A 12650-nucleotide genomic window follows, 5' to 3' on the forward strand; every position below is an offset into this window, starting at 1 on the left:
CACACTGTAGCTCTCCTGTGATATATACTGCTCCCAACCCATACCACATACTGCAGCTCTCCTGTAATCCATACTGCTCCCAAACCATACCACATACTGCAGCTCTCCTGTAATCCATACTGCTCCCAAACCGTACCACACACTGTAGCTCTCCTGTGATATATACTGCTCCCAAACCATACCGCAAGCTGCAGCTCCCCTCTAATATATACTGCTCTCAAACCATACCACATACTGCAGCTCTCCTGTAATCCATACTGCTCCCAAACCATACCACACACTGTAGCTCTCCTGTGATATATACTGCTCCCAACCCATACCACATACTGCAGCTCTCCTGTAATCCATACTGCTCCCAAACCATACCACATACTGCAGCTCTCCTGTAATCCATACTGCTCCCAAACCGTACCACACACTGTAGCTCTCCTGTGATATATACTGCTCCCAAACCATACCGCAAGCTGCAGCTCCCCTCTAATATATACTGCTCTCAAACCATACCACATACTGCAGCTCTCCTGTAATCCATACTGCTCCCAAACCATACCACACACTGTAGCTCTCCTGTGATATATACTGCTCCCAAACCATACCTACTGCAGCTCTCCTGTAATCCATACTGCTCCCAAACCATACCACATACTGCAGCTCTCCTGTAATATATACTGCTTCCAAACCATACCACATACTGCAGCTCCCCTGTAATCCATACTGCTCCCAAACCATACCACATACTGCAGCTCTCCTGTAATATATACTGCTTCCAAACCATACCACATACTGCAGCTCTCCTATAATCTATACTGCATCCCAAACCATACCACATACTGCAGCTCTCCTGTAATCCATACTGCTCCCAAACCATACCACATACTGCAGCCCTCCTGTAATACATACTGCTCCCAAACCATACCACATACTGCAGCTCTCCTGTAATCCATACTGCTCCCAAACCATACCACATACTGCCTGTATCTAGTTTTTATACAGATTACATTTTTTATTGCAGTAGCAGTGACTCCATTCTCTGCTGCCCATTTGCAGAGCTGCATGCTGATGCTTTAAGTGTGTGCCTCCAGCCTATGTACTGCAAGGTGGCACTAAACAGCAGTCGTAAAATGATACCTATCTGCATAAACCCACGTGTTTCACTAAGTTCAACATGCAAAACCGTGTTTGTTAAACAAAGGTTAAAATAAGAGTTCAATAAAAAAAAATCTCTGTTGGCATGAGAGTCAACCTAATGTAGGGGCTGTTGGTGTTGAAGCTCCAGGCCACACACTGCAAGAAGCCCACGCTCCTAGATTTCTGTTTGGGATTCTCTTTTTGTGTGATCTCTTGTGTCCTTTAAATGCCGAGTGCCTTTGTCACAGACTTTGGCCAGGTACGCACAGATATCCTATTGGATCTGACTGAGGATCTTAAGCTTCATTGACTGCCAAAGTGAAACACACTGATGGACACTCTAATGTACAAAGCGGAATGTGGCAGACTACATTGTAGACATCTGCCAGCACTGAGGCATGACACATAATTTAAAATAATAAATTAAAAACACTTTCAGAGATATTCACTAAAGCTAGAATTTCAATTTTTGGAATTCAATGGGAATTTCCAAATGTAGGGGGGGGGGGAATCAAAAAAATTAGAATATTTCTCCAAGTCAGTTCTTTTTTCAGTTTGACTGTTTTGGCCTTATATTTTAGATTCACTTTTAATTTCCAGTATTTTTCTTTTCAGTGAATAACCTTGTTTGTGTACATTTTTAAAGCAGACATCTCAAATAAGTAAGTTTCTGCAACCCAATGTAGGTGTGCAGAAACTAAACCTGAATTTATATATCGGTACACTGATCTGTCATTCAACGGTTGTGTAACCAGAATACACTGATCTGAGAATAAATGTAGACATGATGGATTTGGTGAATATCTATATATAGAGAGAGATGTATAATTGCATTTTGTCTTCCACATAGTTTATAATTTGCATCATTGTTAAGCAAGATGTTTGATTGAGATAATTTCACCATGAGGCTGTACATGTTCCAGTTACTCCCATTCATATAAAATGTAAAATTCCAAGTAAGACACACCTTTAGAAATTAACCCCTTAGGGCTGGTAGGACATTCCATGCCGTCTTTCACAGACTGGTCTGGTCTTTAACACGGCATAAAATGTCCTAAAGGTTTGGTGCGAGCAAATAGTTTTCCTGGCACTGCAGGTCCCCTCTCCCTCCCACCCCCATCCCGTGTTGCTGAAGGGGTGAAAGCCCCTTCAGTCACTTACCTGATACCACCACGGCGGTGGTTTAGGGTCTGCCCACACTCCTCCCCTGCCAAATTCTAGGCTTACACAACAAACATTACACAACAAATAACACAAATAAAAAATGAGGACATCTATAGGGACAATTCCAGTAATGCCCTTTTAATAATATTAGATCCACATAGTGCCACCTTGGGGATAAGATTGTCAGTATATTACCAAGTAGATGCGTCTATGCCAGGGTTTTATTAATTTGGAGAAAGCAATCCTATTATTTATAGTATTTAAACCAGTTTGCCATATTTTGTTATGGGTATCAATATTGCTGTTTTTAAAATAAACAGCCTTTTCCATCATACTTTGATATTGGATTTGGGCTTTGAGATCTATTAAGGTGGGAGGTTCATTTTTTATCCAGTTCATAGCAATACATAATTTGACAGCCATTAAAACATGAATGGTTAAATATAAAGATGGTTTAGCCATTTTGGGCATATCTCGGTGAAATATGAATCTTTCGGGGGTCAAAGTGATATTTAATTTTTGATCAGTAAGAAGTTTATATACTCCCAATTTAAGAATATCCAAGCCAACGCAGTCCCACCAGATATGTTTAAGTGAACCAAGTTCTCTATTACATTTCCAGCAGTAATTGGAGGAATTTATTTGAAATGTACATAGTTTAATGGGAACCATATACCATCTGTGAATAAGCTTAAGGAAAGTTTCTTGTATATTTATACAATGAATCGTTTTCCTTATTAACTCAAATGAATTTGACCAGGCTTGACAGGAGAAGGACTTATCCAGATCGATTTTCCACTTAATGACAGTATTCAATTTAACTTCTTGATTAAGTGTATCCAAGACCCTTCTAATTCTTGAAGGATTATTAGTGCCCTCCCCATAGAGAATCTTATCAAAAGGTGAGACCCTAATTATATATGTTTTATGTAGGAAATCTATTATTCTTAGAAAAGTAAAATATTCTTTACGCGATAGACCTGATCTTTCCGGTTGGTATGAAAATGTACTAATCCCAGAGGTACCATATAAGTCTTGAATTGTTACCAACTCTATTTCTAACCAACCAGACAAATTAAAATCCTGGATAAAAATGTTCAAGCCTTCTAAAGGAGCATTTGTAGAGATTTGATTTTGGAAATATTTCTTTATCGGCTCTATAGATTGGAAAACGTGAGAAATAAGTAAGTTGTCAATATTCAAGTTTTTGAATAATTTCTTATCTGCCCAAAAAAAAACAAAAGGGTCAAAAGTACCACATATTTTTTTTTTCATTTATATACCATGGTTTCATTGTTGAATTTCTGTTTCCCCATTCCAAAAAATGGGAAAACCTCACAGTATCATGAGTATAAAATATATTCGGGAAAGATAATCCTCCATTTGCTAATCTGGTCGATATTACTTTAAACGCAATCCGTGGTTTCTTACCGCCCTAAACATATGATATAAATAAGCAATGGAATAAATGGAGTCTCTTCTTTGGAACTCTAGGGGGAATTGTGCGAAAAAGATATTCCGATTGTGGAAGTAAATATGTTCTAATAATATCTTTTCTTCCCAGCCATGAAATTTGTCGTTTGGACCATTTTGAGAGAGTATTTCTAAATTCTTTAAGAAGTGCATTATAGTTGTCAGTGATCCACACATCAATATTAAAATGAATAATTATTCCCAAGTAACAAATGCAATTTGAAGACCGGTTAAATTTATGGTCATTGTTCAGAGTTCCTACTTGAGGGCATGAGGGATTACAATGTAGAACCTTTTTTTGCATATTGATTTTATAATTGGAAAATCTACTATATTCTTCTATACATTGTAGTGTGACTGGTATAGAGACCTCTGGATATGTTAATGTCATAATTATGTCGTCTGTGAACTTAGTTATTTTTTGTTTTTGGTCGCCTAAAGGCACCCCAGTTACATTATGAGTTTGTCTGATATATGCAGCTAGTGGCTCGATAGAGAGAATTTAAAGGAGGGGTGCCAATTTTTAGCCATACATTTTAACTTTATTTTGAATGTCTGACGATTCACTCTAGTGAATAACCCTGATATTGTGCAGTATAACATAACTGGCATATCATGAGATTCTAATCCACAGTTTTTCTTACATTATTGTTCTAATATTCTGTTCAATTATTCTAATATTTTCATGCTACATGTACAATAGACACTGGCTGGGGCGCATTGTTACTGGGTTGGTTAAACGTTTGTTTTATGTAACAAGAAAACTTTTGTTTTACAGGACAGGGTGGATTCTCTTACCTAAAGGAATGGCTTTGGTGGGCTGGACTCATTTCAAGTAAGTTTATAACAGATTGTTTGCGTAATTGAGTTTCATTACCGAATTTTTATTGCTGTTGTTACAGAGATGGCAACTATTTAAAGTATGCTGGCATGCTATATGCTGAGCTGTCATTAATAATGGCCATTGTTCATTGTAAAAGTTAAGTCACCAAAGATTGTCTGTTAAATGCCAATCTACCCCCGTGTTCTAAGGATATAACAAGTAGCATTCTTTCCTTTTCGTCTCATTAATCATGTTCATGCCCTGTATCGTGAGCTGTGACAAATGAAATATTCTAAAATAATCATAAATATTGTATCTGTGTGACATTCATAGCAGTCTTAAACTGTTATTTCTCAAGATTTTTAATGTTATGGTTACTTGTCAGCAATTCTTAGCATATGTGGTTGTAAAGTATGAAAAATGTAATTAAATATTAAAATTCACACCATTCTACGCTGGATCTGGGTAACTGTCCTGGTCCTGCTTGACAGGTATTGGCTAAGCACCATAACCACTTTAAAATGTTGTAGTAGTTATGTTGTCAAGTGTTTCCAGGCACCATCCCATGATAAGCTGTAGCACCAGTTATGAATGGTGTGCCATTTAGCTGGCTCTGTCGGGCCCCTATAGCACTTGTGATCTGAACTGTTATGTTAAAGTAGAAGTTTATACCTTTGTATTAGTCTGCCAACAAAGGTGAACTAACTTCTAGACATGTGCAAATCGTTTCGGTCTGAATTTATATTCGGATGAATTTCGGCAATTCGGACATTTGGATGCTTCCGAATGTCCAAATTGCCAAAGTGCTGAATTTACGAATTTCGGAAGTCCCGAATTGCCAAAGTGCCGAAACCGAACCGAATTGCTGAAGTGCCAAAGTGCGTTGGATTTCTGAAAAGTGGCAAAACTTGAGAGGGAGGTAAAATTAAGGAAATTATGACATGAATATAACCCTAGCCCTAACACTCACTAACCACTAACTAACAAATGATATTTGGGGGTCTTGGTACCAGCAGGGATTTAATTGAATGCAATCTTCCCACTTGGAGGGATTGGGACAGCATACGTTATTATGGGGACTGTATTGATCACTATAGTTACAGTACGGATGGACATGGCAGGGCACACCAACACTCCTTGGTTACTTAGTAACTGTAATGAACATTTCAGAAATAATTAACACTCTCCCCGTCCACTCTGGACGCACCCCAGGCCTGAATGTAGAAAGAAAAGAAGTCTTATCAGTGCAAATAACTCTGCAAATCTTACTTTTGTATGTCAATGGGCAGGACTTTCTACAGTGAGCTCATTTCAGAATAAAAATAAATGTTAATGTGACATTTCAGAGAGATTTTTTTTAGCTTTATTATTATATTGATTGGGATTGACACACCAACAGTACACATGTGTGTGCTTTATGTTCACAGTTTGCTATAACAAACAGGATTTAAAGCATGGCACCAAAATACGGTACTCAACCATCCCATGCTGTGTAGAGGCCATCAAAGCAGTGTTAATTTTGGCGGCAAATTTCCATTCAGTTTCAGTCATAGTCTTTTGACTAAAAATACATTTTAGTTTTAGTCCTAATTTAGTCATCTGAATTGTTTTAGTTTTAGTCTAGTTTTATTTGATTAAATCTCCAGCAGATTTTAGTCGACACAACTAAAACCTAATGGGTTTAGTTAAAGCCTCTACCTGTCTCTTTTGACCTTTCACCCGCCCCTCTGTGTCTCTTTGTATCCCCCAAGCCCTTCTGAAAGTCTTTCCCCAAGTCCCGGTATGTGTCTTTTGCCCCTTCCTCAGCCCCTTTGTGCAGTGTTAATTTTGGCGGCTAATTTCAATTTAGTTTTAGTCATAGTCTTTTGACTAGAATGCCATTTTAGTTTTAGTCTAGTTTTAGTCGACTAAATCTCAAAAATAGACAACTAAAATTTGTCTAAAATTGTTAGTTGACAACATTGGCACTACATCAGAAAGGGTCATGTAATGTCATCGGACTCCTCTACATATATATAGTACTGGCGCAAAATATTGGGCTTTTTGAGAAATTTTAGGTGACTTACTAATAACAATTTATGCAACAAAAGCTTAATTTAGAACAAGGACAGCAAATCTTGTTTACACAGACTGATTTCTAAACACAGTTATTGTAGTTTAAAGACAAATTACTGGGAGTATTATTGCTGTTGAGCTCTATTATAATAAATTAACACATACTGAGAATATTGGGCTCTTGGGCATTTGGATAGAAAAGAGGGGCAGAGGCATTTGGACACAAGACAGGGACTGTTCCTCCTAAACAGGGACACTTGGGAGGTATGCTTTTGGTTAGCCTGTGCAACACTACTTAATGTCTTCTCCCCATGGGTCTAGACAAGCCTGCTCTGAGTCAGTGCGTGCAAGTGTCAGAATGGGAACCTTTGAAAGCATATAATCAACATTCCATCATTTTAAATAATGAGTACATTTGCTTGTTGGTTATAGAAACCTAAACTTTAATGTTGTTGATTCTTTGCCGTATGCTGCCATTTTATCTGTCTGTGTGACTTGGGTCATATCAGCTGTGTGATCACCTTGCTGTAAGTAAAATAACATGTCCTACAGAAAGCAACAAAAGCTTCCAACTATAGGGAGACAAATAAAATTGCATAATTCATACCATAAATCAAATGCTAGTATGCTATCTTAATTTACCCAGCTGCAGCCCAGATATTTTTTATAACCATCCCTTATGTCAGCAGCGTGACCACCCCAATTGACACAAATAACCGAAATGGCTTCATCTCCATTGCTTACAAATTGTGAATCCATTCAATCACTGAAAAATACTCATATTGTTGTTTTTGTTTTATTTTTCAGTTGAACTATTACATTTAATATGTTTTTTGGAATTTATGTGCAATTATTTTATTTTTTTACAGTGGCTGCAGGAGAAGGTGCAAACTTTGCTGCGTATGCATTTGCCCCAGCAACGTTGGTGACGCCACTTGGTGCACTGAGTGTCCTTATATGGTATGTAAGATATACAAACTTGAATAATGTGCAACAACAAAAAAAATTCTGTGCAACAACATAATCTAATATTTATAATATGAAAAAACGCAAAACTAAAACATACAATGAAAGGTTCATGTGATTATGGTCCCCGTGTAGTACTGTATTGTCAAAGTATCACAGACTGCAAATCCTGAAATAGCCAGCCTTATATAAATGATATTACAATGTCCACACCAAAATGCATATCTCCCAACAAGTCAAATGGACGAAGAGGGACACTTTCATTTTAGGGGTGTGAATGGATTTATGCAGCTAAAATTTAGAACATTTAGAACATTTAGAACATTAGCAATGTATCTTGTTAAAGCAGACTGATTCCTAAACACATTTATTGAGTTTAAAGGAACACTATAGGCACCCAGACCACTTTAGCCCAATTTAGGTGGTCTGGGTGCACTGTCTCAGTCCCTTTAACCCTGCAATGGTAATTATTGCAGTTTTCCCAAGAAAAAAGGATTTAGTGTAAACGCTCTGTTAATGATTAATATTTTTGCACAAGCTTTTCAAATGGTTTAATATTTTTATATTTTTTATATATTTTATGTTATTATTTTGAAAAAAATAATTTTAAACAGTTATCCAAAAATATGAAATCATTTAAAGGTTATCTTAAAATATGAAGTAAGTCCATTACCACATCAGAGGATCAAACCATGTTTTATGTCTTAACAGTGCTGTCCTGTCGTCATATTATCTGAACGAGACACTGAACATTCATGGAAAGCTGGGCTGCTTCCTGTGCATTCTGGGCTCTACAATGATGGTCATTCATGCACCTCAAGAAGAAGAAGTTACTTCCTTGCATGAAATGGAAATTAAATTAAGAGATCCAGGTTAGTAATTTTAAGAATACTGAGTACTAAATAAATGAGTTACTTTAAAGAAAGATTCCATTGGTAGATGCAATAATATGTAATGTGTACACTGTCTTTTGATGCTCTATATAGATCAATTACAGTCACAAATTGGGTACCATTGGTAATGGGGGGGGGGGGGGGGGGGAGGAGAAGTGGTTCTGAGAGGGGAAATAGCTGAGGAAGTATCTCAGATAGTTAGAGCACCAGCCATGGTTTCACTGGCTCACTTTTCAAAATGGCAGAGTCAATCCAGCATAGAATTGTTCTGATGTGAATAAAATAAGAATAATGTATTAAAAGCTTTTATTTAGATTTATCTGAAGGGCCCGGAGCTCATTACCTGTTCTCGTTTTGAAAGAATGATACCTTGGAGTAAGCCAACTCCTGGTGGCTGCAGCTCCTCTTACATTAAGCTTCTTTTCAAATCGTGTTAAGTGCGGTGAGTTTTCTAATGTGCAGCTTTCCACTTAAATAGTGAAAATTTAGAAACCTTTAGATATATTAGCAGAAGTTATCATCTGAAACTTTTCTGTATTACTTTGCCACATCCTTTGTTTTGACCATAAAGGTCTTTAAATATGACAAGGCAGCCATTTACAAAATATAAAAATGGGTGAAGAAGCTAATAGATGGTACATGGTCCCACCTAAACTAGTAATACAATAGAAGAAAAAAAAATGGTCCATCACAAACCTCTCAAATTAAATGTTTATTAGGTGCCCATACAGAACAGGCAATAAGGCTTTTTTTATGGCACCTAATATAGGAAAATATCATTTGAGAGGTTTGTGCTGGATTATTTTTGGTTCTAGGTAGCCATGAGTTTAAAGGAACACTATAGACACCCAGACCATTGAAGTGATCTCAGTGCACTGTCTCAGTCCCCTTAACCCTGCAATGGTAAAAGAAGGATTTAGTGTAAACGCTTTGTAGAAACACATTGTCCATGATTAATATTTTTGCATAAGCTTTTCAAATAGTTTAATATTTGTTATATATTGATGTATTTTTATATGTATATTATATGTTATTATTTTGAAAAAATAATTTTAAACAGTTATCCAAAAATATGAAATCATTTGAAAGCTTATCTTAAATTATGAAGTAAGTCCATTACAATAGCAGAGGTTCAAACCATGTTTTATGTCTCAACAGTGCTGTCCTGTCGTCATATTTTATCTGAACAGTTGTCTTTTTGTGTAGCCAGTAAACACTTGAAACAAGAATGAATTTATAAGTTAATTTTTTCCTAATTCCTAACACATGAAATTCTACCTTCTCTTCCAACAGGGTTCATCACATTTGCTACACTTGCAGTTGTGGCATCCTTGGTGCTTATATTTATAGTTGCCCCAAAGAATGGACAAACCAACATTTTGGTATACATCGCCATATGTTCTATCATAGGAGCATTCTCTGTGTCATCTGTGAAGGGAATTGGAATAGCAATTACGGAATTCATAGAAAGGAAACCTGTCTACAAGGACCCCCTGTTCTACATCTTATTGATCATTCTAGTGATCTCTGTGAGCACACAGATAAATTATCTCAACAAAGCACTAGATGTCTTCAATACATCTATTGTGACCCCAATTTACTATGTCTTCTTTACCACCATGGTGGTCACCTGTTCTGTGATATTATTTAAAGAATGGAACAGTATGAATGCCAGTGATATCATCGGAACACTAAGTGGATTCCTCACCATTATTATTGGTATTTTCTTGCTACATGCTTTTAAGAACACCAACATCACTTGGAGCCAGATCACGTCCAATGTAAGGAAAGAAAAGCAAAAGCTTGCTGATGAGCATGAAGATCAGCACAGCTTGCTCGGGAGCTCAGAAAGTTCACTATTGGCGTTTGAAGATGAAAGACAAGATGAACACTACTAATCCAGGATATAGCTAAATGCCAGGAAGTGTCCTCATCTCTTGCCTGTTTGTGCTTTATTTGGTTCCTGCACAGAGTATTGGACTTCAACCAGTTAAAATGTTTATCAATGTATATAAATATTGTATATAGTAATATAAATGGGTAAGTCAATAGTTTCATCATATTTTGTGGACGCACTTCGTTCTGTGTACACGTTGAGAGGTGTTGCAGTTCTGGGTAACATTATCAAATATTGTAAATGTATAAAGGACCCATTGATGAGTACAGAGCTGCCATTGCTAGCATATTACATGTACATATCAATCTGGGTAGCTGACCAGACAAATTTGTTAATACTGCAACAAGTGATCTGTCCTAACGAGTGACCGATGTTTGTTGTGCATAGACAAAAGAGAAATGAAAGTATTTATTATTTTTGAGAAAATCTGCAAAGCTATGTATGTCTTTTTTGCTTTAATAATCATTTTCACTGCACCTTATTCCCATTCTCATTAGGTAACCTATTCATAATATAATTTAGCTTTATTGAGGACGTCCTATAGGCTACCAGATCTTTCATTGCTTTCTAGAGATTTTTATGGGTTCTTTAAACCACAGAGTTGGATTCATATATTTGTTGCTTTGTGGTTACAATATTTATAGATTATTTTCATAGTTCTACCATATTGGTAGTGGTCAAATGAAAAACCAGCTGCAAATGAAGCACAATGAGTCTGGCAGTGCACGCTATTTGGGATTTATAGAGATCGAATCCATATTTATATCTTAATGTATATGATAAGGCACCATTATCAGTATTGTGATTGCAAAGCTTAATCAAAGACTCTTAATATTAAGCTAAATAGATAAAAGCAATCCAACAATGATTGAAAAACACGCATCTTGTACAAGTGCTAAAACCTGTTTCAGACTTGAATCACTGCTGCCGTTTTTACCAAAAAAAAGTGTCAAAATTGTACCTAGAGACCCATGCACAGATCTCTTTCTTGCACAGATCGACTTTCAGTGGTGTCACAGACAGCAGGGCCCAGCACGTGATGTCATGCGCCTGCTGCCCAGGCCTGTGAAAGTAGAGTTTGACCCGATGTAGGAGAGAGATCTGTCCTTTCTAGTGCAAAGCTCTACTGCAGCTCCGCTAAGCAACAGATTTCCCAATTTACTCCTCAGGCCAACAAAGTAGAGCAATGGTAGTTGTTTGTGTGCGATTTTAAAGGTTTGTTTGCATTTGCTAATTATGGCGTTGGTGGCTAATTAAAGCAGATTATGCATGATGTATGTGTGTGTGTGTGGGGGGGGGGGAGGGGCTATTTAAGCAGGGGATCTACCATCTTAAAGGGAACACTTCAGCATTATAAATACATGTATTTATAGGGCTGTTGTGTTGTGAACTATTTCTGATTACTGAGCCCACCTCCCACCCCCCCTTCTCCCCACCTTTACTGTAAAATAAATCTGTTACTTACATGGACATAATTACTAGTGATGATTTCCCAGCCAATCCATTGAATTGGTAGACGGGGAACATGAAAGGCAATTGGTTCCATCCTCTACCAATGCTTCTCATACAGAAGCATTGAATACAGAGCTACTTTTTGAGAAGTCACACATTGCTTTGAGCGCTCAAAACAGCCCCTTCCAGTTGTCCAAGAGGCAGGAGGATGTACTGATTTTTCTTGAAATAAACCACTATTATGAAGTAATAGTTAACCCCTAAAGCACTTCAGTGAACCAAAGTGCTTTAGTTTTAGGTATTTGGAGTGGTCCATTAAGCTTCTGGCAGCAATACATATATGCAGTATATATGGCACTTTATAAATAGTTGTAATATACCGTATATATAATACAACAATTATTTATACAGCACCAACAGTTTCCATATACATACAGTATATCTCATACATATCATATCATTGATATTAATATAATTTTTTTTTTTGCCAATCACATCTCTGGTATAAAAGGTACCAAGGCGATTACCACAGCAATGCATTTTTATTCATCTCGTAAAACTCTTTTCTGTGAATTGTTTTGTATAACTGTAATATTTATTAATTGATCCTTTACATTGAGTAATATGCACCTCTCTCATGATTACTCAGGAAACTCTAAATCCGTACTTTTATTTGTGTCATTGGATGAGAAACCAGGTTTGTGGCATTTTCTGATGAGTATTTACCTTTATAGTGTCATTTTCCATGTGTGGCATATATGTAATTGTGCACTTTACCTTTACTTTACCTGAACACGAT

At 36.9% G+C, this 12650-nt stretch overlaps 1 protein-coding gene across 1 annotated transcript in view; it reads left to right on the top strand.

Moving 5' to 3' along the window:
- The window catches only part of NIPAL1 (NIPA like domain containing 1), a 35070-nt gene extending 23455 nt beyond the window's left edge, over nt 1–11615 (top strand). The window contains exons 3-6 of the mRNA XM_063459931.1: nt 4544–4600; nt 7513–7603; nt 8321–8481; nt 9796–11615. Of these exons, the coding sequence (XP_063316001.1) occupies nt 4544–4600; nt 7513–7603; nt 8321–8481; nt 9796–10400 (914 nt within the window). The 3' untranslated portion in view covers nt 10401–11615. The remainder of the gene's footprint in view (nt 1–4543; nt 4601–7512; nt 7604–8320; nt 8482–9795) is intronic.
- Nucleotides 11616–12650: the final 1035 nt, after the last annotated feature.

The sequence above is a fragment of the Pelobates fuscus genome, chromosome 6, assembly GCF_036172605.1.
Source record: "Pelobates fuscus isolate aPelFus1 chromosome 6, aPelFus1.pri, whole genome shotgun sequence".
NCBI classification, from domain to species: domain Eukaryota; kingdom Metazoa; phylum Chordata; class Amphibia; order Anura; family Pelobatidae; genus Pelobates; species Pelobates fuscus.